Source organism: Gymnogyps californianus, chromosome 15 (assembly GCF_018139145.2).
Source record: "Gymnogyps californianus isolate 813 chromosome 15, ASM1813914v2, whole genome shotgun sequence".
Lineage (NCBI taxonomy): Eukaryota > Metazoa > Chordata > Aves > Accipitriformes > Cathartidae > Gymnogyps > Gymnogyps californianus.
In genome coordinates, this window is record NC_059485.1 from 18,487,393 (window position 1) to 18,515,267 (window position 27,875).

Here is a 27,875-nt window from a genome sequence, read left to right on the forward strand (position 1 = left end):
CGAAATTACAGAGCTATGATCATGAATTAACACTGTTTTAAAAAGTTTAAAAAAAATAAAATGGTAAGTGCTAGGCTTAATAAATCATTGCTGAAACAAGGCATTCACAGCGGTGCCACCAGTCACCGTGGAGGGCTTTCGTACAATGATCGCTGAGCTTGATTCAAGAACCAGGGGAAGACAAAATACCACACACCAGCCTGTAAGGGTAAATTCAAACCAATTTAATGAAGAAGGACCGCTTCTTTTCCATCAAAATTCTGAGGGGATGCTTTGGTTAACAAAGGAATTGCCGTCTGTACCTGTATGGGGTGCGGGAATAACTGGAACTGAAAAGAAGGTTGTGCAGTGGGGGGTGAGAGTGAAGGTAAGCCAATTCAGCGCACCCCTGCTGCCGCCTACAATGCCAGGGAAAAATGAAAAAGAGTGATTGTAGAGTGCCGTGTCCTGATGAAAGTGGTAGGGAGGAATGCGAGAACCCGGCCAACCTGCCCGGTGTCCACATGCTTTAAAGAAAAATCCCAGCAACAGGCTGCAGAAACCAATCTGAACACGTGTCAAGCCTCCCAGTGTCATTTGGCAGAGTTTTTGCTTTGCTGGGACTTAGTGAATGTTAGGAACACGTGCCGGTGTTTGGAGGGATTGGGAAGGGGCGACCAGCCCGCGGCAGGACGAGGTCTGTGCAGAGTATCTTGCCTGGAGACGCCTCTTCCAAGCCCCAGAGCTCTGTGGTGGGCTCAGTCATAGGGCTGATACCCTGTGCATTGTTTTATGCTGCCTTCCACTGCTGCTGTACCTTCCACCATCTGCACACCGAGCTCATTCCTCCTTCCCCGCTAAGCTTTTGTGAGAGCAACTGCTGCCACTCGGCTCTACGTGGTACGAGCTGTCACCTTCCCGTTCCCCTTCGCTCCTGTTCGCACCCCACGGCCACGGTGTTTGGATGGCTCGCTGGGACGGGCTTTGAAAAGCGACGTCATTACACGTGAGATGTTCTCTGGGACAAGCAGCTCCGGGTCCCCACTGCGCACGCCTCACCCACCCCCTTCTCCCCCGAGCCATGGGGCCTTGTGTGCCGGGCACCTTCCCCCAGCAAACCTCGGTCTCATCTCTCCAGAAGGGAAAGGTATAAGCACACCTACGCTTCATTTATGGTGATATATTGGTGCCTGAGGTTTGTAGGCCTACAATGTACAGAAGGGATGGCATATACACACATACACACTGAATGTACAGAGCTACTCCTCCCAGCCCTATGTCACTGATTAGCACTCATTAACTGCTGAGAACCTGTTCTGCAGTCCGGAGGTCATTTTTAAGCAGCTTGCTGATGTCCCTTCTTGAGTAACAAACGAGCAGCCGGACCCCGGAGGGAAGCACTGGGGACACCGCCTGCTCCTGCCTGAGGGAGGCCCGAGGAGACCCCCGAGGCGGCCGCCGGCCTCCACCGGGGCGGCTCCTTCCCTCCGCTCTGGCCCAGGCTCGCCCACGGCGGCCGCTCTGCCTGTCCCCGGCCGGCCCACGGACACCCGTGGCCGAGGAACCGCCGTGACCGCCGGTGCCCCCCCTCCCCTCAATGCCCCCTCCCCTGCCGGGGCCGCGGCGCTCCTGGGGGGGGCTCGTGCGCATGCGCGGCCTCCGCCGCGCATGTGGAGACTGTGGCCGGCGCATGCGCGAACGGTGGCCGGTGCCGGCGCATGCGTGGTGTGCGCGGGCGGGGGGGGGGGCGCCGCCGGCGGGGCGATGTCGGGCCGCGGGCGGCGGGGCCGCGGGCGGCGGGGGCCGGCGGGAGCGGCGCCGGAGCAGCCGGGGCCCGAGGCGGCCTGCGCCTCCCCGAGGTGGCGGTGAGGGCGGGGGCGGGAGGGAGCGGGGCGGCCCGGCCCGGTGGGGCGCGGCGCGGCGGGTGGGCGGACGCACGCTGACGGCTGTGCCCGCTGTGCCCGCAGAGTGAGCCGGTTCTGCCCGCAGTGCGGGCGCGGCGTGGAGCCCGCCTTCCGCTTCTGCCCGGCCTGCGGCGGGAGGCTGCCCCCGCCGCTGCAGCAGGAGGAGGAGACGGAGCAGACGGCACCGGCCCCGCCGCGGCAGCAGGCCCGGAGCCCCGCGGCCTCCCCGCGGGCTTCCCCAGCCCGACCCTCGGCCCCGGCGAGGCCCAGCTCCCGCTCGCCCCGCAAGGGCCCGGCGGTGCCGCTCCCGGCGGACGCGGTCCTGACGGACCAGGGCAGCAGGCAGTGGAGGCTGGTCCGGCTCCTGGAGCAGCGCGGCTGCGGGCTGATGTACGAAGGTGCTGTGGGGTCCGGGGCGGGCGGGGGTCCCGGGAGCGGGCCCGGCCTTCTCGGGAGGCAGGGGGCGGAGAGGGGTGGGCAGCGGGCAGGGGCCGGGGTCAGGGCGGGCAGGCAGGAGCGGGCCCTGCTGTGGGCACTGCCTGTCCCTGGCTGTTAGGCTGGACACTTCGCAGGGGCCCGCAGCCGCTGTCGGTGTTCGGGGACGGCTGTCGGGAGGTCCCTAAACCGCCAGAACCCTCCGTGAGCGGACGGCACGGTGGGGAGGTGATGACAGTCTGGGGGTGTCCTCCGGGATGGCAGTGACCGGCTGGCCCGAGGGGTCTGGCATTCCCACGCTGGGCATCCGCCTGTTAGTGACCCTGCCAACGCGGATGTTAGCACTGGCGTAAGATGGAGCGGAGGCTGGGCTGCTCCGTTACTTGATGAAATGCAAATCGTTCGGGGCCATACTTCCTCTTTCTAGTTTTTAGGTTCAAAACCTAAATGCTGCCAGCACCGGAAAGGAGTTCCTGTGTTGTAGGTGGTGTCAGTATCGACTAAATGTTAATTCTGGATTCTCAGCCTGTTTGGGGGGCCAAAAGAAAGCAGCTAAATCATCTGGGCTGCTTCTCAGCTCTATAGTGACTGCTAATCTTTTCTCTCTAGTCTAGTTGTAAACTTCCAAAGGAAAGCTTTTGATCTTATTCTCTGTTGTTAACTTGGAAACTGTTCAGGAGGAATTTTCTCTGTTAGTAAGCTTTGCCTGATACTTGGCTTTAGTTTCTTTTTAATTACTTATGCTGTTGCATAACAAAGTTTGGGCATCCACCTATGTCGTTAAAAAGATGTGATGTTAGAAAAAGAGAAAATCAATGTCGTTGTTATTAGAGTGGAGGGTGCTTTTATAGAAACACCTTTTGGGTGACGAGCAGCAGATAACCTGCGTATAGCACTCGGTCTAACAGCAGGAGCAGAGGAACTACCCCAAGGCCAAGTAATGGGTGCAAATCTTTTTGGAGAAGGAAGGCCACATATAACTCTAACATCCATGCGGAGCAGAAGGGACTTTGGCATCTCTTGCAGACTTGACAAACTACGAAGTGAGCTGGAGGGAACGCTCAGCAAATGAATTTGGGGGTGCCTTTGAGATTCTACTAATGATTTGTTCTTTACATACCACCTTCAAAGCACCCCACTACTGTAGCCATGCCTAGATGCTTCTGTGACTTAAGCAGAACTGCACTCGAAGCATGTCAGGGGTGCTGTGCTTCTGGAGCAAGGTAAGAATTATTTTGTAGTAATCTGGGAAGACACTGTCACAGAGGATGCTTTTGCAAAGACCAAGTGAAAGAAGCAGAGGATAAGTAAAAGCCGGCTGCACAGGCTGCATTTAATGATGCCGCTGACACTGCAAGTACCTCTTTTCCGTGCTCCTGTAACCACATCTGTTCCATCCTTCCACAGCGCAGTCAGCATCTGGAACCTGTCCTCAAAAGCAAAGATACTCCCTCAAACTTGTGAGTTTTGATCTGTTTGGGTAAGGAATAGTGCATAGTGTACTGTGTCCAGGGCCCGACCCATTTGGCCGGTATGGCTAAGAGTGTCCGAATTCAGGGGAAGTGGTCATGGAGGCTCCTCCTAGCTTAGGAGATGGATATAACTTCCTGAGAGTGCCATGCTTGGATTTCAGTAGAGGTTGGCTCTTCCACTAAAGGTGTAAAAAAAAATAGATATGAGGATTCAAAAAATGAAAAGCCTTCATCACAGAAGGTTGCCTCTTTGATCTACCAGGCTCAGTAATCTCCGAAACTGAATTTGGTGGTGTAAGGTAGAGATCTTGGTTCATTCATGTCAGACCTACTTCTTTTCTGTATGGCAAGTGTGCACATACCCTGCTGAAGTCTGGGAAAACTGGAGAGGTTAGAATTTGGTGGCTGTGCTGAGGTAGCGTGATGAACCAGCACTGAAAGACTCTGCCAGGCCAGAGCACATTTTTAAAACAAACAGTAATTATAATTGGAGTTCCAAGCCAGCTTTCTAGGCACTTGCCAATAACTTGGGTTCTCCAGAAACGTGCTATTTCCAGTAATAGCTGTTCTGCAATGGAAATTCAGTTGATTGATTTTCAGTAACTCACAAACCAGAGCAGACAGACTGTTTTCTTGTCTGCTCTGGCTCTTGGGGGTTGCTTGTCTGTAGGAAGACCAGTGCTGACTAATGGCTCGGGGGGACCTGGTGGTGCCCACTCTTGCAGGCACTTTAAAATCACGCTCTCTTTTGTCAGAAGAGACATTTAAAAGGATGGAGAAAGAATACAGTGTTAATGAGAAAAGACAGCTAAGTGCCACAAAACTAGAACCAGTAAGTGGGAAACTCTAATCGCTTCTGTACGCAACACTCCCAGCTCCTCTGTTTTGCACCTTTGGCATCTTTTGGTGTTTTGCTTGGCAGTCTTCTGACGGTGCAGCCCAGCCCTTGCGGTTGCAGAGGACTGTAGAGTATGATATGGCAGACGAGAGCATTTTGGCTCCTGGGTTTGATGGCTAAGATTGCCTCACCAGGCAAGGTGCAGAATAAAATATCCTCTGGAACATGGTTGGTTGTGTTGTCTGGAGCCTGCTGATCCTCCAGCTACCTTGGCCAGCTGTGGGTAGGGCCTTTGGTATCAAACCTGCCAGGATATAAAACTGCTGCCTCCTCCCATGCATAATAGCATCTGTCCTAAGTTAGCCTGCAGTATGCTGAGTATGTATATACATGTGCGTAGGCAAACACGTACATATTGACTGTAAACTATATGCATTTCAGGTCACTTGATAACAGCAGTAGCAAAAGACACTTACTGGTTTAAAAAGATGCTCTTAAGATTTCAGCACATTACCCAGACACCTGAATGTCACAAATACAGACTTTCTTGTCTCACTTTCTGACAGCTAGAATAAAATGTTACAGTTCTTTGTTGGGACTTGCCTGTTTGCAGAAATAACCTCACCTGTGCTGTGGATAAGAAGGTCACTTCTGGCTCCATTTAAAATAACAGCTTTGGGACTAGAGCTCGCTCTGGGTTGCCAGATGATCTGCATTGTCTAGATGCTTTTAACCCACAGACAGTTCTAAGTGGTAGTGCTTGAAACGTCCAACGTGAGACAGCCACTCCCTTGTTCTGTGCTGATGCTCAGAGTTTATGTGGTTGTTAGGCACAGCGTTAAATAGCGAACCAAAAGACCTGAGCTCCGTTCTCAGCTCTGTTGCTGATGTCGTATTTGATTTTTTTGGGGGGATTGCTGCTTTCTTTAAAATGAGTAGTGAAGGTCTTGTAGCAATCTTGCCCAAGTTTCCCTTTCTAGCAGGGTGTGTGTGGCTGAAGTAACGCTCCTTCCTGTTCCCTTTAGGATGTCAAAGATGGCAAGATCTACAATGAACAGAACTTTTTCCAGCGAGCTGCGAAGGCAGGCACAGGTTGGTGCTTCTTGGAAGGGCAAGGACTAGGCTGCTTGTTAGGAAAACAGGCATCCCTCTCTCATCAGTTACGTGAGTCTCTCAGAAGGCCAGGCTAGAATAAACTAATTCACTGCTTGGTTGGTGCCAGAGTGCTGCGAAGTTCAGCCAAGAGCCTGCTCTCCCAGGAGTCTCTGGGTACCTTAGGACACTGCAGTATTGGCGTTTTGAAGCTTTCTTGCTCTGCCCATGCTTTGTCTCGATCTCACTGGTAGCGGTTCAGCCCTGCAGCCTGAGCTGCCTTGGCTCCCTCTCTCTTCTGTGCCCCTTCCATGGGCGTTTTTGTCAGCTGCTGTCTGCTATTTACTCCATTGACCCAAAAACCTGAGCAAGAGCAAAGCTGACCGGAGAATGTGGGTAGGTGTTTGAGTAGCAGTGATGGAGGAATTAATGTCAAACCTGCGCTTCTGGGAGGACCATAAAAATCTGCTTCTCCATCCCTCTCTCTCTCTCCCTGCTTCTTGTTTTAGCTAGCCCTATAGGAACCGCATGCCTTAGCCTTGCCCTGGTATTCCCAGCATCCTTTCTGTCTTATTCTTTGTCCTGGTTTCAGCTGGGAAAGAGTTAATTTTCTTCTTAGTAGCTGGTAGAGTGCAGTGGTTTGGATTTAGTAGGAGAATAATGTTGATAACACGCTGATGTTTTCAGTTGTAGCTAAGTAGTGTTCAGACCAAGTCAAGGATTTTTCAGCTTCCCATGCCCAGCCAGCAAGAAGGCTGGAGGGGCACAAGAAGCTGGGAGGGGACACAGCCAGGACAGCTGACCCCAACTGGCCAAAGGGATATTCCAGACCATATGACGTCATGCCCAGTATATAAACTGGGGGGAGTTGGCCGGGAGGGGCGGATCGCTGCTCGGGAACTGACTGGGCATCGGTCGGCGAGCGCTGAGCAACTGCATTGTGCATCACTTGCTTTGTATATTCTAATTCTATTACTATTATTGTCATTTTATTATTATTATCATTATTATTATTTTCCTTCCTTTCTGTCCTATTAAACTGTCTTTATCTCAACCCATGAGGTTTTTTTTTTTTTTTCCTTTTGATTCTCTCCCCCATCCCCCTGGGTGGGGGGAGCGAGCGAGCGGCTGCGTGGTGCTGAGCTGCCGGCTGGGGTTAAACCACAGCATTGTTGCTTTGCAGTGCTATGTGCATTGACATGCCGATACTCCAGCACATTAGGCTGGCATTTCTGGGGCAGAATCGGTATGAGAGAGGCTTCCAGCTGTGAGCTGCCCAGGGCAGAGCAGGCCTTTGGAGAAAGGGCATCCCTGACTGAGCTCCTTCGTTCTGGAGCTCCTTAGCAGCGTCTGCCGCACTCTGTCCTCTTCTCTCCCCTTCTAGTGGAGAAGTGGAAGAAGTGGCACTCTGTGCCGTTCCTGGGAATCCCCAATTGCGTTGGCTTTGGACTGCATGCAGATAGCTACAGGTGAGGTGACTCCACGAAGGGCACAGCTGAGCTCTTTTGTCCACAACTGCGTCTTCTTGAGCTTTCCCTCTTTTCTCCTTGCTGCCTGCTATTTCTTTTCTCATTGTCCCCTGGGCTTCTAACCTTATGCACTGCTCCTATCTCATTTATGGTTTGCCTCTCTCATTATCCTGTTTCGTTCAGTCCTTGTGTTGCTTGTGAAGTCATTGTTTTTGCTGCTTCTGCCCCTCAGGCCAGGGGATGCCTTATTCTTACCTTTTAAGCTTAACACAAAGGGGAGGCTTGGGCTGTGTATCTGCAACACATGATCAGCATGTCTCTCCTTTTCAAGAAGTTTTCTGTTACTAAAACTTGAGGAAATGTTGGCCCAGGTCAACTTGGAGTTGAAGGGGGGTCTAATCCAGGTGGATCGCTTGATGAGTGTCTCTTGCGGGGTTTCCAAATCTGGTAGGTACTGCTATGTGCTAAGCCCTTGTCTCTTGCAGGTTTTTGGTGTTCTCTGACTTAGGAAGAACTCTTCAGTCTGTCCTGAATGATGGCTTACACCTACTGAGGGAGAAGGCAGCTTTTCAGATCATAGTCCGGCTGGTATGTAGAGAACCAATACTTTCTAAGAGACTTTTTCAGAAAAGACCTATAACTTCCAGATCTTTCAAAGGTGTTTTAAAGCTGATCCAGGGGGTTGGCTGGGGTCTCTTAAGTAGCATCTCTCGAGCCTGTTGTAAACTTGAGTAGCATCTTTTGAGCAACATGTCACGTTGAGGGAATTTGGGGTAAGGAGAATGAGAGAAACCTGACACTTGAAAATTAGAGGCTGTGAGACACGGTGCTTTTTGTGCTCCTCCACACAGCTGCAGGGAGCTGGGGAGGGTCGAGCTCAGTGACAGCCAGGGTGCTGAAGGAGTCTGCGTGGTTCTCATATGCTTGCCTCTTCTGTTTACTCCTAGCTAGACTGCCTGGAGTACATTCATGAAAACGAATATGTGCATGGGAACATCACAGCTGAGAACATCTATTTGAACCCAGCAGACCTCACACAGGTAGGGAGCGGGAGGAGCGCTGCAAGGAAATGGCAGCGAAGGTGGGCTTGTGAAATGGGATAGAGCAACACCCAGGTTCCTGCTGCAGGGCAGGGGAGCAGTGCAGTCTGTGCAGTGCTCAAGCAGGTGCTGTGGTGCACGATTGCAGGCTACACTGTAAGCAGAATTCACACCACACACACGCTCAGATGCGTCCTTCGTGATGTCTTCTAGGTGACCCTAGCAGGCTATTGCTATGCGTTCCGTTACTGCCCAGGAGGAAAGCACGTGGCTCAGCGCGAAGGCAGCAGGTCCCCTCATGAAGGCACGATAGAGTTTATCAGTCTGGACAGCCACAAGGGAGCGGGTGAGTCTTGGTTTCTGACAGAAGCCAGCTAGAGCTGTTGCTGTGGCAGTGCTCTCTGGAGCTCGGGCTCCCTGCTGGCATTTCTGTTCCTGCTGCTTTCCAGGCATTCACGTGCACCTGGAACAACATTCCTTTTTGGGCTGTTTCCTCTTGCCTCTCTCTCGGCTGCTGTGGTGAGGCTTGCCAGGTCACTCAGTGACTGCAGCAAGAGGTGCAGGGATGTTCCTCCTCCATCTGGAGCCTTGGCTACTGCAGGCGTGCGAGGAACAGAAAACAGAGCCGCTTCGTGCTGGCTTCGCAGGGATCTGTTTCAAGCCATACTGGATCCCTGCCCAAAACAGATTTGCAGCAGGCTCTGCTCTGACCTTGAAGCAGTGAGAGCTGGAAAGGCATTTAAATTAGCCAGTTCCTCTCCTGGTTGGGATGTGACTGTTCTCTCCCAGCCTTCAGACTGGGCAGATCTTCCTCCAGAGGCTTGGAGGTGATTCTTCAGCTGTGTGAGTTATCAATACTTCTGGGAGCCTGCTATCCTAGAGCACATCTTAATGAAGCTCTTGCATTTCTTTACGTCTGCTCTTCAGACTTGTGCCCCCTTCATGAGGCTGCCTGTTTTACAGAAGGGGCACCTCAAATAATAGAGACTTCCAAGGTTGTGCAGTGAGTGCTGGAGTCCTTACTCGCCTTTGGAGGAGAGGCGCTAGCCTGGGCCTCTTCTGGGATGGCTCTCAAACTCTGTTTTTTCACACATGAATATCTCTTCCTTCCCATCAGGACCATCTCGCCGGAGTGACTTGGAATCTCTGGGCTACTGTCTTCTGAAATGGCTCTGTGGCTTCTTGCCTTGGTCTGATGAGCTGGACAAAGTAGAAACTGTGGTGGAAAAGAAGGAAAAGTAGGAGAAATCATCTACTCTCTTGGGAAATGCTCAGCAGAAAGCAGTGAGGGAGGTTTTGTGACTGAAGAGAAATCATTCAGTCATAGTACACTATTGGGATGTGGGTAAATCCCACAGTAAAGGCTGAGCCTGGCCGCAGGGTGTTTGATGAACCCTGACTTCTGCTGCGTTCAGAATGTGGCCATCTGAATTCAGCCTTTTTTACCCCTATTGCCAAAGACAGGCTGTTCGGGTGCCTGCTCCGTTGCTTCTCATCTGACAGCACTCTGCACTGATTATTCCAGGTACAAAGGGGATGTGATATGCCTTCTCCGACTGTGCTTCAGGCAGAGATCCATTCCAGGTACGGGCTTGCTGTCTGTGTCTGTGGGACTTGGGGAAGGAGGATTGACTGTACCTGAAGCTAGAACCTTCTCTGTTCTGGGGTGCTAGTCCAGGATGGCTTCCACTGGTGACAGTGACCAAGCATTGTGTGGACTGATTGCCAGGCTCCTCCTGTGAACAAATCCCTTGTTTTCTTTACAGCAAAACAAGGAGGGCTGCTACCCGTTATCTGTATTCATGAGCCTTGCTGAAGAGGCAAGTGTTCTGGTGGCTTTAAAAATGCAAAATTTGGGGCTAGAGGTCTTTTCCCCATCCTGTCTTTGAGCTTCATATTAGTCTTTGGTTTTGTTTTCCCTCTCCGCAGCTGGCCAAGGTAGGTGGGTGAACTGTCTACAGGGAGAGCAGTCTGAGAAGGCTTTGGCAGCTTTGTAAAGAGTTGCTGTGCTGCTCCATGCAGTGATGTTCCTTGCTTTGCAGATGCCCTACAGAGCTACCTGCAGCAAGTAATGGCACTAGAGTATGAGGAGAAGCCTGACTACAAGGGCCTGCGGCAGCTCTTCAAGAAGCCACTGGAAAAGATGAAAGCTTCAGCTTATGACTCTGTGGATATCAAAATGGTGCCCTAAGTAAGTGCCAGTAGTTTAGATTGCAGCAGCACAAAGCACTTGTCCCTGTCCTGCTGTGAGCACAGGAGCAGCGCGCTGCTGCTGCCCTGCTCCATGTGCCCTGGGGTGCTGCGGGCAGCAGTCAGGAGGTGAGGACAGAGCAGGCTGGTCTGTGAAATCTCTGAGTGAGACCTAGGTGCTCCTCCTGATGTGTGGAGGGAGCACTGGCCCTTCAGCATTCCCTAGTAAGAGACCAGTCCAGTGCTACACAAAGCCGGGCTTAGCCTATGTTACAGCATGTGTTTCCTCAACTTTTTATGGAAATACTTGTCCTTGGAGGAATACAAGGGTTAATAAAGCAAAGGCTGAACGGTCTGCAGGGGTGTGGAGGTGTTAGCAAAATGCAGACTGATGCAATCTGGTCCTTTTTTTTTTTTTTTTTAAAAAGAACCGAGGCTCTGGGCTGTATCTTTTGCTGTTCCTGTTCAGAAAGCAGCTTGTAGTTCTGGTTTTATTGCCTTGGGCCTGTGGCAGTAAGCTGTGGCTTTCTAGGCCCAGGTGCTCTGTTTATCCATGAGGCACCTCCAAGACTGAGGCTTGATACAGAGACAGATCTGGTTTTAGGCCAGGGCTGCATCAGCCAAGGCCACTGGAACATGGAGCTAGCTCCTCATCACCTAATTTACTCTTCCTGGGAAGGAACTGAACTAATTAATGTTCCCATTTTATACCTTTTCTTTCAGATCAAGAGAACTTGCACAGGAAAAGAGTTCAAAGCTTTCTGCAGTGTGAGGCCTTTCCTGCAGATATTTAACTTTTACCTACCTGTTTTAGAACTGAGAGAGGTTTTTATAAGTGTTTTCTTCCAATTTTAATGTGACCTAACGCTGAATTTTGAGCTGCTGCTGTAACAAGTTAATGTGAAGACACTCCTGCATGGCAAGTCATTGTAAGCAGTAGCTGCAGAACTGCAATGTAGCCACCGGGAGAAGGGTGAAGCCTGGCACAGAAAAACTACATCAGGGACTTTTCTTTTTTTAACTAACTACAGTGGCAGTACATAGTTTTGTAATAAACTTTGTGGACAAGCACCCGAGGCTGCTCTCTGTTGGTTATTTGGCATGTTCAAGGCCTTTCTGTAGGCTTTCTCTCTGGGGCTGCTGTAGAGTTGTTGTGGTGGTTTGAGCCCCATGCTATTTGTTGTGCAGGGTGTTTTCCCAGCTGCTCATGATATTAATGTAAATAGCCTACAGGCAGGCTTAGCTGCAACTTAATCATAAGAACTTGGCTCAGAGCTAAATTCTGACTTCATCCCCAAACATCCCATCAGTTCTCCAAGCCCCAGGTCAGTGAAATAGGTGAGTAGGATACCAGTCATTGAAGTAAGACAGGGAGCCATCTATATTAAAAAAAGTTTTATAAAAAAAAAAGTCACTACACTGTGTGTATCTGAACTGTTGCCATCTGCCACAGTAACTTCTAAACAAAGGAAGAGTCGTGGAGTCCAGTTCCAGTGTTAAATTCAGTGACATCTCCTGGAAGTCTTGTACCTTGGTATTTCAATGCTCACTCCCTGTTTGTAAAGAGAAGGCTGTTTTCCTAATGTTCACAGGCTGAAGGAGCTTTAACCCAGGCTTGCTAGGCTGAGGTCAGTGTAGGTGGTTTCTTCAAATTGTTACTGAAGCAGCACAGATTGCATTTTTGATAAGAAAAGCATATGCTGCCTTTGCAGATCAGGAGCCAGTAGCAAGGCTTAAAGTAGGGCTTTCAGTAAGACAAACTCTCTGCCCTTACTGCAGTGCTGCCTGTTTCTAGTGTTCAAGTGATGCGTGCTTTCCTTGAGGTCACATGAATGGAAATAGCAAGGAAGACTGTGCGAGACAGGAAAGGAAACTGGCTGGAGGTGGCAGTTCAACCACCCTGTTCCAGCAGAGACTAATAGTTGGCAGAGCTCACATTGCTGTCGCACTGGGCAGTGAAGCATTAAGGCACAGGAGGAGGATTTTTTCAGGTGAGGAAAACACAGCAACTAGAGCCAGAGACAAATGGGGTTTAAAACCATCTGAGAGGTAGGTAAAAAAGCTCAGACCTGTAGTGAGCCTTCATTTACCTCTTGATTGTATCCATAAAAACCTTGTATCAGTGCAGCAAATGGTATATACATAAAAGAGGGAAACACCAGCTGAGTGAGACAGTACCTGGCCAGAAGGAAAAGGCAGCACAACCTCAAAAAGGTCTTTCAAGGGGAAGAATTCAAGCATAGTGTTACATCCAGTAACTCGAGAACCAAAGTCGATTGCTTTCTTTTATAGTGCCAGGCCTCACAGCGAAGCAAGGGACATGACAAGTTCTTTTCTATCACCAAGGAGTAACTGGTGAGGTATGACAAAAATGAGCTATAAGGTTTCATATGTGGAGAAGAATCTTACTTTGCAGAGGATCAGACAACAGGGAATACTTTAAAAAGGCAGCTATCAAGGAAGGAAATGGCCCAGAAGCGAGCTACAGAATTACAAGATAGGCATAGGCAAAGTTGAGGGGAAAGGCTCTTTTTGGAGGTATTGACAATTATTCACTATCATCCCTGTATGACTACAACAGAAATACTGTTTCCAGGAATCCTAGAAAAGGAAAGAGCATGAAGAAATCAGAGGCTTAAGAAGCCCAAGTTCATCCTTTCTTCGCTGTGTTCTGCCACATTTTTTCGCTTGACTTGCCTTCTGTCACACTTGCCGTCACTAGGCCTAGCACAGACTGACTGTAAACGTGATTCCAGGTAATGAGGCAGGCATGGCTCCTTGTTCATGGCACTGCTAAGAGACAGTGCTGAGGTAGGTTTGAGAGGTACTCCAAGGCTGCCTTCTACAGAAGATGTAGGACTGGCACTGTTGACGGAAGAGTAGCCTGAGCTCCCTTCCGAGTTAGGATTTCTTGGGGTGAGATATGCTGAAAGGCTGCGAGTGTCATCCAGCAGCTTAGCCTCCCTCAGTGGTGCCGCGTGCCCAGCCCACTCTACAGCTAGGTTGTCTTCATCACTGGAGTCCTGACAGCAGTGCTCCGCAGGATCCATATAGACCACCGTCACGTCCAAGATCCCACTGGGACCTGTCACTGCAGGATGATGAAAGAAAAAAAAAGTTAGTTTTGATTTGGGCAACACCAAGCAGGCATTCAGCACAGAATCAAGCAGGAAAAAAAAAAAAATCAGGCAAGAGTGTAAACCTTTTGTCTACTTACACATGGAGGGGAGGGTAGAACAGTAAGTTCACCCTCATTTTAAAACAGTAACTTTTCCCCCCCTCAGACTGTTTGGATAGGTACCAAGAGCTATTCAGAAAATGAACAGCCAGTCCCAGAGTCAGCAAAACAGATAATATAGTGTTTCTAACACAGCAGGCCATTCATCACGTTTGGTCCGCTATCAGCGGTATCTGAAAACAGTCTCACTTTGAAATGCTAAGCAGCTACAAAACCCTTCATCATGTTCTGAAGCAGTATAGAGAAAGAGAACAGATATATACCTCTAAAACAGTTTAACAATTATAACCACTGGGGAAGGGGGAGAGTTTTTCCAACTGGTCTTCAGCTGAAAGTTCAGGCTTCTGTTGCCTGAGAAACAGTTTTAAGCAAAGATGAAAAGACAGTTTTAACTCTTTTGTCTGCTTTTTATACGGAGAATAAAACTCTTACCATCTCCATCTCTCTCGCCTTCACTTTCCTGATCACCTTCATAACCAGAGCAGGAATCTAAACTCCAGTCTAGGAAGTTATCTAGAAGACTTTCTTCCTGGGTGGATAGCTCTGCTGTGGGTGTAGTCACAAAGCTGCCTCTGTCGTCCTGAATGCTGTCTTCCCTCCTCCTGTAGCAAGAAAATCCAGAAGTCACACTTTAAAAGCCAAGTCTTCTTTTCCGGCTCTTTAAATAGGTATGTCAAGGTAATTACAGAAAAATTGATCATATTTAAGAATGAAACCTCTGGATACCAGAGAAGAGGAAAGGCTCATGCTAATCTTCAGAGACATTTACAGTGATGAGTTATACTAGCCTTTTAGTTCTCTTCCCAGAGGGAGAGCTAAGGAAAGTCTGAATTTCCACGACGTTCGTGTGCAAGGGACTGGGCTCCGGGTCCTCCTGTTTCACACCCAACAACGAACAGAGCTGGCTGTAACTCATCATCTAAAAAAAAAAAAATAAAAAAAATAAAAATCAAAGAGCCAGTAAGAATTAGACCATCAGATTCCCAGAAGGAATAAATAGCCAGAAGGAGGCTATTTATCTTTATTCTCTAGGAGAAATCTATCCCAGTGAGTTCTTCCCACATGCACTCAAACAGAGCAGTTATAGTCCCTGCAGATCAAGTTTAAAACTACCACTTTATTTAGATCTTCTTTCCTCCAAAAGCCGAAAGTTAGAATCCACTTCCCATTATTTGAAGTTTACTACGTCCTGACATACAGTAGGTTTGCTCTGGGTGTCAGACCTGGGCAAATGAAGACAAAGAGCTCACCCACCTTTTCTTTGCCTATTTCTTCATAACGCTCATCTTCAAATCGTTGTTTCACTGCAGTTAAGGACACCTGCCTATAATCCTTTGGGACATCATCATGGAAACTGGAAAGAAAGATTAAAGCCCCAATCTTAGAATGGATTACATGAAACAATGTTAACAAAACCTGCCAGTTTAAGTACTTTCCCTCTGTCCATGTCAGCTCTGTGCTAAGGAAGTTGGTGCTTCAGCAGAGCTGCTAAGCAGCTAGCCAGGACACTTGGTTTCTAAGCATATGAGCATCTAATTCCTTTTCTGTTCCTTGAGATAAACAAGATATTTGCCTTGTACTCTTTAAAAAATGAGCTACTTTTGCTCCTGAACTCCTTCTGAAGCTCACCAATAAGCCAGTTGCAGTCTTCTGAAAATAGTGCTGTTGGGCAAGCTGAAGCCTGTTAAGCCTTGAGGAGCATCCCATTTTCTGTAACCCAGGGCCACGACTAGTTGGGAGACACCAAATAGCTGTCCCTGAACTGGCCCCTAGGCCTTAGTGCCTTGTGGTCAGGGGAAGCAAGGCAGTTCCCAAAGCCACCTCCTTCATTGGAAAGGGCTGACTGTATAGACGCAGCACGTCTGCAAGAACTGGAATCCAAGTACTCGTGTGCCCTCCCAAAAGAGTTCCAAAACTATTACCACTTTTGGTGGAGGCTTAGCACACAGGGCAACAGGTCTTCAAGAGAGAAACCGGTGCACTCAGACAGCTGGCTGGTCCAGGGGTGTGCTGGAGAAGAGAATACATATTACCATTTCACAAAGCTTGCTAGTTCTGTAATCAGACAGATTTTTTTTTTAAATAGGATAAAGATCATGATCTTTACAAGCTTATGCCTGTACATAGTTCGTTCAAGCTCACAGTTAGCTTCAAGGATAGGTTTACCTGCCAAATGGAAGTTATACCTAAGTATAGAAATCTTCAGTCTCATTTAAACACAAAGCTTGCATAGTCTGATGCTAATACTCTTGTTCATCATCGCTATTAAGAGGTAAAATAGACTGAACTGAGCTCTTCATTCTGAAGTCTTATACCTGACCCCCTCTTCTCCCCGCCCAGCCAAGTGATTGGGACATCTTGCCTAAAGACAAAGTAACACCAAAAAAACCCCAAAGGCTCCCTAAAAAGACAAGGCAGACTGACATACCATGCTGCAGCTCCACTTCAGGTAAGGTTCCTTACCTTGCCTGTGTAGTATCTTGGCCAGCAGCAGTGCTGCAGCAGCCAGCCGAGCTGGGGAATACACACAAAGGCTTGTGTTTAAGAGTGACAGTTCACAAATGAAGCTGTAAAGGTGAAGAGTTCTTCTCTCCAGCGAGACTATGTTTGACAATACTTCTTTGTAGTCCACAATGGTAGGTATCTAGTGCAGAAAGAACAGAGGTTGGAAATACAGGATGAACACCAAATATTTAGAACAGTCGTTTCCAGGAGATGCTGTTTTCATTACATTAGGGGGGTTTTTTTGTTTGGTTTTTTAACTACTACACTGACATTGAAACATTCTCCAGTGAAAGAATAAGTGGCCTCTTAAAACTTAAGTTTTAATCTCTACAGAAGGGCAGAGGGTTTTGTATCTGCATGCTCTGAAATATGCATGGTCTCCACAGCTGACTGAGAACACTCGCATAAAACCCAAACATCTTAGATAAGGAGAAGTGCCAGTTACAGCAGCCTGACTTCAACAGCAGCCCGACTTCAACAGCAGCCCAAGGGGTGAAATACTCCCGTCCACTTTCCAAACTCACCCTTATCTTTCCTTCTAGGGCAGAAATGATCTCGCCCATCATTCTGACCAAGTCTTCGTATTTGTATGTGTTGTCTGTTAGCCAGACAGCTTCCCGTATTGTCAAGATCTCTTTGCTGATGAAACTGCAATATTAAATAATATTATCAGTTAGCCCCAGAAGAAAGGGAATTTGTGCACCTGTGCACTAATGTTTTTGAGGCAGATAAATGCACCCAAGATGACCAATGAGTTAAACAACTTCATAAGGTACTTGTTAAACAACTTTATAAGGTACTTTCCCAGGTACAGACCAGGAAAGAAAGAACAGCAGCTCTTCATGTATTTCACCTTTAAGCTGGAACCACCTACCAGAACATTCCTAATTCCTCATTTATGAAGCCTCTCCTAGGTTAAGATGCAAGATATTAAGGAAACTAACACAGAAGAATAATTTTCCACCATACCATGCAGTTCATCTGAGTATAACAGACTAAACTATGTAACAACACCGCTGCAGTTGTTCCTTACAGGGTTGCTCATGCTAATATGGCGTGAAAGACTTCAGTTGCTGATGGAATGCATTTAGACCAATCCACCCCTATGGAGTTTTTTCAGATTTAAAAACATGTTCAAGGAATTACATTTTGTGTCTCGTTTGCAGAGGTTGTGTTTGTATGTGAACACAGTTCAAGTAACAGTCACTGTAGAGGGAAGCCAAAGATTCTTTCCAGTATTATTATTAGCAAGGGGGGGATGAAAAAAGCTTGAGCTGCAGAAATGAATTTGAATGATCACAATAACCACCTCTGTTCACCAGTCAGAACCCCTACCGTGTGCAAATGACCATGCAGGCTATTCCCAAAAGTTGGAGTCGAGCCCGAGGTACAGGTCTCAGCTTCAAATAACGATCCACGCATCCCACTGTCATGTGAAGGCATAGGCTAGAAAAGTCTTTCATGGTAGCCACTTCTACCAGCCAATCAATCAGGATGTACCTAGACAGGAAAGAGACATAATCTGGACAGTTAGAAGCCATTCAAACCCGTGCTGAACACCCTCCCCACGCCTAGTTACCGAGTCCCTTCTCCACTCAAAAGTTCCAAGCCAAGAAATTTCACCAAAAGAATTTTCAGAAAAATGACACATTGCACTGAGATAAGGATTTGCAACCAGAGGCCTGTTATTCTCGGAAGGGTCAACGGTCTTCTGAAGTTGTCTGTGAAATGGAATTAGAAACTGTCCTGTAATAGGCACTTCCACAAGGAAAGGGTAGGGCATATCAATTAGGAGGCTAAAGGCCACCTAAGATAGAGAGTAACTATAGCTCCAACAAGTCAAACAGTGCCTCCAGTTCTCGAAGAACTTGTTAGTCTTGGCAAATGCAAGAACTTACAGTCCAGAAAAAACCTCACACACCTCATTTCAGTTCTTCATCAGGGCTTGAAATAAGGGCTCTGATACTTCCTCTAGGAAATGTCATGTGTTTCTCCAATTGTACATAACACATCACAGAAGAGTAAAGCAAAAAATTCCATCTGCCAACAGACCTCATTCTAGATCTGTTTCCCTCTACAGATGTAGAGGGAACTAGGCAATGGTTTCTGCTGTGTGGCCTGACTCCTGGATCTGCGTTTTTACCTCATTGTTTCATTCATTCCTTTCTGCACAGTGAAGATACTTTGCTTGCTGATAGGAAGGGAAGCTTGAAAGATTTGAGACACCATTTCACCGGAAGATTTTGCTTCTAATCCTAGTTGGTTTCCATTCCCACAAGCTTTGGCTAAAGCTATCTGTAGTAGAGAGAACACAAAAGAAAGTATTTTTTTTATCAAACGCAAACTAAGGCAGCACCAGATGGTCCTGTAATTTTCCTGCTGAAAACAGAGCGCGAACACGACAAACTGCTTGAATCAGTAGTTCTTAGTTTGGCTTAAATGTTGAACACGCACACACACACATATTATTTGGGGGCAGGCTTTTAAGTCCATCAAAAGATGCATCTTTACTCAGATTGTACCAGATGTGCAGTATTTTCCAAAAGAGGGGGACCTGCAGAGTAAATCCACACATACATATATAGATATTATTCAGCAATTTTGACCCTGCTTCTACAGGGAGGAGTCTAAATCTACAACGGCAGCATAGAAGAGACTGAATAAAGACTATTTACCTGGGAAAAGTCAGTCTTACCTGTGCTTCCCAGCAGCCCTTTGCTGCATAGTCTCGTAGCTTCCTGAGACTTTGGAGGTATCTGCCAGGATCTGACATCTACACAGAGGAATGTAAACAGATTTCAAAAACCATTACCTTTACACAATGAACAGAAGGACTGTAGTACTAATATCCAGAGAAAAAACACTGCCTGCGGGTACATCTATTATTTCATCAACCAGTCTGTTTCTCATCATGATGACAACATTGTTTTTAAGAAACTTTCTTCAGTTCTTGTCCAAGGTCTCACAGGAAATGAGACAGGTCACTCGGGATTCCAACATGAGAGCTTTGGCAGATTTATTAATGACAATGCAGGCGGTCTCCCTCCTCCCGTTCCCAAGTGAGCTATATGATCACTAGCCAGCAGCGCCTATGCCTTTAGCAGAATTAGTATAAAGGAACTTCTGCTTGCACCTCGGCTACAACTGCTTGTAGACTCACTCTCTTTAAACACCAGGACAGACACCAAAGCTCATTTGAGGAAGTTCTTAGTGCTCTCCTTGGTTATGAAGAAGGTAAGCTCTGAGGAACAGCAATTTCCTTCTGTGTACGTTCATTGCATATAACAGAGATCCAGAAGTTACAGTGAAAAAGTTGTTTTGAAACAAAAAAATACTACTTACAGCAGCCTTTCTGTTACTTTCCCAAAGGAGGTAGGAGCTGTTTAAACAACCCTGCTTTGAAGATTCTTCAAACATTTCAAGGGATTCTTTTCTTTTTTCTTCATCCTAAGAGCAAAAGGCATGACGGTATTTTTGCTGTCCAGCCAACTGGATGCCAGATCTCAATACTTCAGAAGCTACAGAACAGCTCTGTACTGAAAGCTACAGAGCAGAATCAACCAGTTGCAAGTCTCCTTCAGACTATGAGGGGCGCTCCCACATCCACTCAGTGCTGCCATTTGAAGATCCAGGCTCAGGAAGCAGTTTCTGGTTTTACTCAGCTAGACAAAAGCTTTTTGGCTTGCTTGCCACTGAAGGATTTTTTTTTTTTGGTATGCATTACGACTGGTAGTCTTCCTTTGAGACCTGAACACATTGCAAGCCCATGACCAAGCCAAAATTAATTTCACTGTTTGTAAAATTCAATAAACTAAGTTGATAATGTTCCTTTAAACAACCAGTAAATTAAACTCATGAGAACAGAAATTCCTAGGCTACTTGGGGAATATAAAAGCATTTGGATGATTTTTTTTTTTTTTAAATCAAGATAAACAGCATTAGCATCACCAAAAAAAGTACCCAAACACATCAGATCAGAAACACTGCTCACCTCAAAGAGACTCAAGACCTTAGCCAAGCAGTGGAGAATGGATCCTTTTTGAGCCTGAAGAAAGCATTAAGATAAGGCATTGTTAAAGATAAACAAAGAACAATAGCAATTTTGGTAGTAATTCCAGACTACAATTTTGTTTGCCTTTCAATCATTCCTCCCCCTTGCTTTTCTCAATGTTTTGTTATCTTTGAGACAGTACTGAATCTCTCAGAAGAAACAGTACAGGCCTCCGGCGCTCATGATATACCAGGTGTAGTTTGGCAATAAATTCATTAAAATGATTGATCCACAGTCATTTAAGCAACAAGAGCACAGGAGCTCCTTGGGGAAACAAAAATATTTTTTCCAAAATAACTAGATGCAGCTACTAGCCTATGTTAAAGTCAAGGGCAGAAAGAAATCTTACTTTCTGCAACAGACACTCTGCTTTGAGACTCTCGTAGACCACAGCTTTGCAACAGCTTCCACTCAAGGACCAGGGAGGACGGATAAAAAGCCAGATAAATGGGGCTGCGCACACATTCAAACGCTCCGCCAGGCTGAAGAAATGAGATGCCTTTAATCCATTCACTTCTGCACGACCCTCATCGGAGATGGACACTGAACAAAAAAGAAAGCCAGAAATCATTTAGTTTATTCACAACGCGTGCTTGGCATTTAGTCAGGCCAAGATAGACAATAGGATATAATCAGGAAAAGATTGAACAGTGTCTTCCCTTTAGAGCCTTAAAAATCATGGCAAAAGAAGAAAAACCTTACTACAATCACTCTCTAGGAACATATAACCCCAAGTTTTGGGGGGGGGGGGGGGGGAGCAGCATTCTGCAAATACCAACACTCAAAGCAATATTAATTCCTGTCAGTGTACAAACAAATTGGTATGCAAGTCACCTGCCTTGCCAGTACCCTCTGCAAGGAGGCTCCTCCTGTCAATTGTCAGTCCCTTTTGTTACATTTATCACACAAGGTAAGTAGCCAAGTTTGATCAGAAGTTTACAAAGGATAACTTCTAAACATGAATTCATAAGCTATGCATTGACTACTTTTCTAAAAGAGCCGTGCACTATACTGTCATTTAACACCTAGCAGTTTAGTGGCCAGTGCTTAACCTGCACTGAAAGGTAAAACTGAAGAGGCATCATAGTAAATGAGACCTAACCACCCACTGAAGACAGCAAACTGGCTCTGCACTTCCCTGCTCTAGAACCGGGGTACAAAAGCATCAGCGTTTGAGATACAGGAGAAGTAGCTTTGTAAGCAGCCAGTAAAAGCGCCAACTTTATGATGAGACAATTAGTCTGATCTGTATCTATAAATAAGCCTTTAGCTCGTCTACATTTCCTTCTGTCGTGCCATCTTCCCCAAAGACCCAAGACAAGCTTCCACACTTACAGCCTTCATTGTACAGGTACGCTATCCCCAGCTTCACAGCAGCTTCAAAGTTACCCCTTTCAGCAGCCCTGAGTGGGAAACAGAGGAGATACTTGAGGCTGAAATCAGTAGGTGCTTCCAGGCCCACATCCTCAAACAAGTTACTTCAGTGCAGGCCAGGCTGTGAATTTGGCGGTCAGCAACCATAAGCATATGTGCTTTCATTACACAAGTTAAACACAAGTTATGCTGAGGCTTTTCTTGCTGCAACCGTTATCATCCAGGATAATTTGACAGTTCATAGGAACTGTTTCCCCTTCCCATGCAACATCCCCAACGCCAGAATGCAGTAAGTTTTGGTACTCGTACCCTCAAGGACATGCATCAAGCCCTTGTGCTCCTCCCTTCCAAACTGATGTGCACATAGTAGTCTTCAGAAAGAACATAATACATGCATCGAAGCAGCGATAGTCAGAAGCAAAATAATTACCATGACGTTTAAACTGACGGATCCCCTTCAAATCAGATGGATAAAAAGACGTTCTCCATCCTTTTTAAGCAGATTTAGCATTACCCTTTCAAACTTCACTCGCTTTAATACTGAAATTTACCTATTTTTCAATACACTGGTTGGCACAAGAAGTGACCAAGCCAACTCAGACTTAGAAATATGGTTATGCTCTTGAGCCTCTGATCTCACTTGCACATTCATATGGAAGCACCAGGAACAGATTTTAGTTACTGTGCTGTATTCCTGTCGTGGTTTAACCCCAGTCAGCAACTCAGCACCACGCAGCCGCTTCCTCTTCCCCTCCCAGTGGGGTGAGGAGGAGGAAAGGAAAAAAAAAAGTAAAACTCATGGGTTGAGATAAGAACAGTTTAATAACTAAAGTAAAATATAATACTAACAATAGTAATAATGAAATATAATAATAATAATAGTAATGAAAAGGAATATAACAAAAAAGGGGGGGGGGGGGGAACCAGTGATGCAAAATGCAATTGCTCACTACCCGCTGACCGATGCCCGAGCAGCGATCCGCCCCTCCCAGCCGACTCCCCCCCGTTTATATACTGGGCATGACGTTCCATGGTATGGAATACCCCTTTGGCTAGTTGGGGTCAGCTGCCCTGGCTCTGCTCCCTCCCAGCTCCTTGCACACCTGCTTGCTGGCAGAGCATGGGAAACTGAAAAGTCCTTGGCTTAAGATAAGCGCTACTTAGCAACAACTAAAACATCGGAGTGTTATCAACATCATTCTCGCACTAAATCCAAAACACAGCACTGTACCAGCTACTAAGAAGAGAGTTGACTCTGTCCCAGCCGAAACCAGGACAATTCCAATATGGAATATTAATGCCCTTGAAGAGAAGTAACTTTGGTATAGGCAATGGGCCCTGCTCCAGTTAAATAGACAGCAGTTACAAGCTGCAGCTTAGACAGGAAATCAACAATTCTTCATCACCCTAAGCAAAGCTTTTTGCAAAAAGGGAAAGTCAGATCCCCCACTTACAGTGGGGACTGATTAGAATTGTCTATCTACCTTCAAACATCCTCTTCTACAATGTCAGACAAATTTGATTCTTAAAGCTCACCTTTCAAACATCTTCAGATTGTTTGGAGAAGGCCATATTTCTTGGAAATTTGCACATGCCCAAACACTAGCATGATTATCCACAAGGTATTTAAGATGTGAGTGCACCTGCAAGAGGGGAACGTAAAATAATAATTACTAAAATAAAGGGATCAACAGAAAAATAGTTCTTTGCAGTCTAATTTTAGATAGCTAACTAATTAATCACAAGTTAATCATAACTCGTTACCTGCCTAATCGCCATTAAGGCAAGAGATGCCAAACCAAACTAATTTGTGCAGCCATGGTGATCTAGCAGGGCAATTCCCACAGAAAATTTACACAGAGCACTCAAATACTGCTGCTAATTTTCTTAAGCTTGAGTACTGAGAAATAAAACTGCTACTGGGATAGCAAAAATCTAATTACTGCATGTATTCTTTGGTTTTCTTCAGGTTTACTCTGACACGAGAAGCCAGCCTTTTCCATGTGCAGTCCTGGCTCCTAAAGGCAGAGATAAGCCATGGTGCGTGACAGAGAGGAAGCAGTAGCAGACTCACAGCTCTGACCGAGAGGATGTCCTCAGCAGGAAGGCCTTTCAGAACATGAAACAGAACGTCCTCGGGCAGACTTAACAACGTCAGGACTCGAGGCCGTTTTCTTATCCTTCGCTTTGAAGGGAAAGAAAAACACCTGGAACATCTACAGTGAATCACTGGAAAACAAAAACACAGGACACCTCAATTAGTGATGGAACAGTACAAGGAAAAAAGGCATTACAGAGTATATACATACATAAACACGTGTTTGAGTACCTATTTACTGCAGCATAGGAGACTTCTTCGAACATATTAATCATAGAGAAATTTAGCACGTGTCACATAACGCCACAAGGCTAAGCCACAAAGTAGTGAATCGTTCAATTTAGTCAATTAAGCCAAGAGGCTCAGAAGGGATGGCTCATGCTCAAGTTCTCTTCATCGAGGAGAATCCCTCCATGCCCTAACTCCATCATTTGACTGTGTTTCGTTAAACAGTCACTACTACAACTTCACTTACCTCCCCCACGCCCCAACTTTTCCTTCTCAATTGATAGCAGTCCTTGGAACGTGACCAGAGAGGTTAGGAAGTTAAGATCCACCAAACCAGCTCAAGCCAAAAGCCCATCTTTCTAAGCAGCCAGTTGCTGCCACGGGTGCTCATGGAAAATCCCCAAGAACCAGGAAGCCCTTTTTTGAAGTTTCAGCACCTTGTAGCATTCACAGACTAAGGCATCGCCTACGTCTTCTGTTCCTCAATAAGACAGTTTACCCCCACTGCATTCGCCAAGAGAGGAAAACAATCTAACAGATAAGGCAAAACCAAGAAGAGGACGAGTACTGCTCGCTGGTGGAGACTCATACTCCATGGTAGAAAGCCCAATACCTTTTCCATCTCTTGGGGATAGCGCAGTGTTTGGGCTGCCACCAAGAGCCTGGCCCCCGCCTGCACTCCGGAGCCCCAACACCCACAGAAGTCTGACTAACAAACGGCAGAAATTCAAATCAGTGAAAGGTGCTAGGAGGAAAAAAAGCACATTCCCCACCTCCAGCCCGCAAGCAGCAGCGAAGGTTCACCCTCACAGAGCTGCGCTCGGGTAGGTGGACCCGAATCGATCCCGGTTCATGCTGTACCTTTCAGAGCCCTGCCATGCAGCAGTGGAGGTGCCAACACTGCTCATTTCCATGTCAGCCTCTTATAGCTCTCCAGAGCAGTCCATACAAGCAACAGAGGCCCACTTCTGAGCGAGAAAAAGGCTGAACATTTTCTTTGCAGACACGAGGGCTCAAAAAATAAATTCTGAAGTGAAAGCTTGAGTCCCACAAATTAAAGGACCATGTAAGGGCCTTTGTCTTTATTACAGAAGATTTCTTGGTTGTATTTTTCAAATCTGGTTTAAGTCTTATACGAAGAGATTATACTTGGGAAATTTATTTACTGACTTTTTTCTAAAAAAGTTTAATAAAAGACACAGACTCCACTAGAGAGCCCAATACTGTGCAACATGCAAGTGCTAGCATTGCTTACCCTATTTTCACTAGTTCATTATTAGTCTGAATATTTTTTGATGTAAATGAAAACAGTAGAGTAATAGTAGTAGTATAATACATATACCAAACCACCCCATATTATCTGTGAAGTAAACCAAGTCAGAGCTATGTAGTCCCACTAGATTATAGGGTCAAAGGCAGAAGCTGAGAGAATGATGCAACTCTCAAGCTCTCTTTTTACAATGAAAGTAGAAGGTGGCTGAAAAGTCAAGGTGAAGATAGAGAATTTTAACGAGGCAAATATTCTTCTCCATTAATATTTTTTCCCTTTTGGCCTGCTCTTCTACTTTAGGTGTTTAACATCTCCTGGTTATAACCTAACATACGGAAAGCCTCGTGATCTCATACTAACCTCCAGTCCTTCACACAGAACTTCAGTGAAGACCGGAGAAGCAACACACTTCTCTTTGAAAAGATAAGAGCAACAGCTCTTACCAGCTGTAGATGCAGTGAATGGAAAAGACGTACAGACTGGCCAGTGACACCCTCATCTCTCTGTGAGCATGGCAGCCCACAGAACCGGGAAGTGTCCAGACTTACAGACTGCATAGCCAATGCAGAGTTTACAGACAAAGTTCAAAGCAAAGTTGCTGCATCAGACTCAATTACTTAATACAGGTTTTTCAGTTTGCAAAGGGAAGGTTATCCGGGTTTTCAGCAGGATCCTTAAGAGGAGCCTGCAGATTCCTAAGGGGTCCATGAGCCATGGCTACCACCACACTAATACATCTTTTTCTGTTCATATATGCTATTAACATCCTTAGTGCTTCAGGTTTAATGAAATGAACCACCAGCCTGATGCAAAATAGCATCCAATGTCTCCTCAGTAGCATGTACCTTACCTGCTACCTGTCTTTGATTAAAAAGCTATTCCCATGAAAATAAAAACTTTTTGACATGCGCAGGGCAGAATATTGCTATCCTTCTCATCCTCTGCTGAAGAAAAAACTTCAGCAGTATTATTGCCAGGAAAGAGAGAGGGAATTCTACACTGGTGTGCTGATTAAATCTGTACGAACGTCTGAGCGACTGGGGAGCATGGGGTACTTGGGCAACTCAGGGCAGACAAAAATTCAATTTCAAACAACAGGAAGTCGCACAGGGAAATCTTCAATTTGTTGCTTCACAAAATCAGAGTGGATTAGGTTGGAAGAGACCTCTGGAGATCATCCAGTCCACCTGCCCTGCCTAGCAGGCTGCGCAGGACCACGTCCAGTCGGGTTTGAAAGTCTCCAAGGATGGAGACTCCACAACCGCTCTGGGCAACCTGTGCCAGTTTAGTCACCCTTGGAAGAAAAACCGCTTTTTCTTATGTTTGAATGGGGTTTCCCGCATATCAGTTTGTGCCCAGCAAATTCAAAGATGTTATTCCGCATGCAATCTACACTGCTTAACGCCTGGCTTCGAAGTTAGAAGCGCAGGAGCTCAGACACATCCACCGGCTATAGCTACGGATCCTCCAGCGAACGAGAGGGAAAAGCGCGGCCTCAGGTACGGCACCGGCGCCCGGCGGGGCGGCAGGCAGCGCTCCGCGGGCAGAGCCGTTGCCGAAGCGGGAGGCCGCAGCCCTGCCTGACCGTGGTTCCCCCCCCCCCGCTCCGGCAGAGCCCCCGAGCCCCCCGCCCGGGCCGCGGCCCGCACCGCCCCCAGCCGCGCCACCGCCGCCGCCGCCGTTTGAATTTCGGCGCGCGGCCGCGAGCGCCCCGCCGAGCCGCCGCCACCGGCCTCCGCAGCCGTTGCTGTCCCGGCGGCGCCCGGGCAGGGCCCACTCCCCCGGGCCGCGGCCCTCCCGCCCCCGCCGCCCTCAGAGAGCCCCCTCAGGAGGGGCCCGGCGCGGGGCGGGGGGGAGAGGCCGCCGCGGAGCCGCCGGCGCCCCTCAGAGCCGAGTGAGAGGGAGGAAGAGGGACGAAGCGGCACCCCCGGAGCCCGCGGCCAGGCCCGCACTCACCGCCCGCCTTCATCGCGGCACGTCCCCGGGGACCGAGCGGACACCACCGGCCGCCGCGCCCAGACCGGCTCCGAGTGAGGGGCGCCGCGAAGGGGCGGGACCGAACTGGCCGGCGGGGAGGCGGGGCTTCCCGCGGGAGGACACACCCCCACCCTCAGCCTCGCCCCCTCGCCGCTCAGCGAGGGTCAGGGAAGGCGCAGGCGGCGAGCTCCGCCCAGGCCGCGCCTCCCGAGGCGTCTCCCTGGGGCGGCAGGAACTCCTCCCGCCCTCGATAGGCCCAGCTCTCCCGAGCGACGCCTACCAGCCGCGCGCACTTTTTTTTTAAACACAGCAGACTTTCTGATTGGTCGAAAGGCCGACGAGAGGCGGTGCCCGCCCCGCCCCGCGGGCTGTGATTGGACGTCGAGGATGCGAATTCGAATTGGGGCAGTTGGCGGTTCGAGCATCTCGCGGACGCGGCGGCTGCGGCGCATGCGTACGGGGCAAGGACAACCCCCTCCCCCCTCCCGTGTGGGGGTGTTGCCATGGCAGCAGGCGCCGGTTGCGCCGCCATTCCCCTCAGGGCCGGGGCTATGTTCCCGCCGGCTGTGTCAGCAAGGGTCCCAGCACGGAGGTGGGAGCCCACAGCGTGCGGCCAGGGCACAGCGGTGGCCCGGACTCCTCCCGTGGGCCGTGATTCCCTTCTCTGCCCTAGGCCCCAGCCGGAGCAGCCTTCCCTGACTCTGTGGTGCTGCTC

At 48.0% G+C, this 27,875-nt stretch overlaps 2 protein-coding genes across 2 annotated transcripts; one reads left to right on the forward strand and one right to left on the reverse strand.

The window, feature by feature from the left end:
• Positions 1-1,743: 1,743 nt before the first annotated feature.
• VRK3 (VRK serine/threonine kinase 3) lies at positions 1,744-11,490 on the forward strand. The gene is made up of 12 exons (XM_050906215.1): positions 1,744-1,844; positions 1,947-2,281; positions 3,726-3,778; positions 5,654-5,720; positions 7,105-7,189; positions 7,675-7,777; positions 8,137-8,229; positions 8,443-8,575; positions 9,347-9,467; positions 9,755-9,813; positions 10,272-10,420; positions 11,143-11,490. The coding sequence occupies exons 1-11, from the start codon at positions 1,744-1,746 to the stop codon at positions 10,418-10,420; spliced, it is 1,299 nt and encodes a 432-aa protein (XP_050762172.1). The 3' UTR covers positions 11,143-11,490.
• A 240-nt stretch (positions 11,491-11,730) lies between these two features.
• Positions 11,731-27,188, reverse strand: CCNF (cyclin F). The gene is made up of 17 exons (XM_050905842.1): positions 27,140-27,188; positions 23,662-23,816; positions 23,124-23,230; positions 21,549-21,616; positions 20,563-20,756; positions 20,154-20,207; positions 19,505-19,609; positions 18,858-18,935; positions 18,306-18,457; positions 17,498-17,662; positions 16,687-16,810; positions 16,121-16,301; positions 15,580-15,667; positions 14,912-15,011; positions 14,446-14,576; positions 14,090-14,259; positions 11,731-13,510 (listed from the first exon to the last, which is right to left on the reverse strand). Exons 1-17 carry the CDS (start codon positions 27,150-27,152, stop codon positions 13,047-13,049), a joined length of 2,349 nt encoding a protein of 782 aa, XP_050761799.1. The 5' UTR covers positions 27,153-27,188; the 3' UTR covers positions 11,731-13,046.
• Positions 27,189-27,875: the final 687 nt, after the last annotated feature.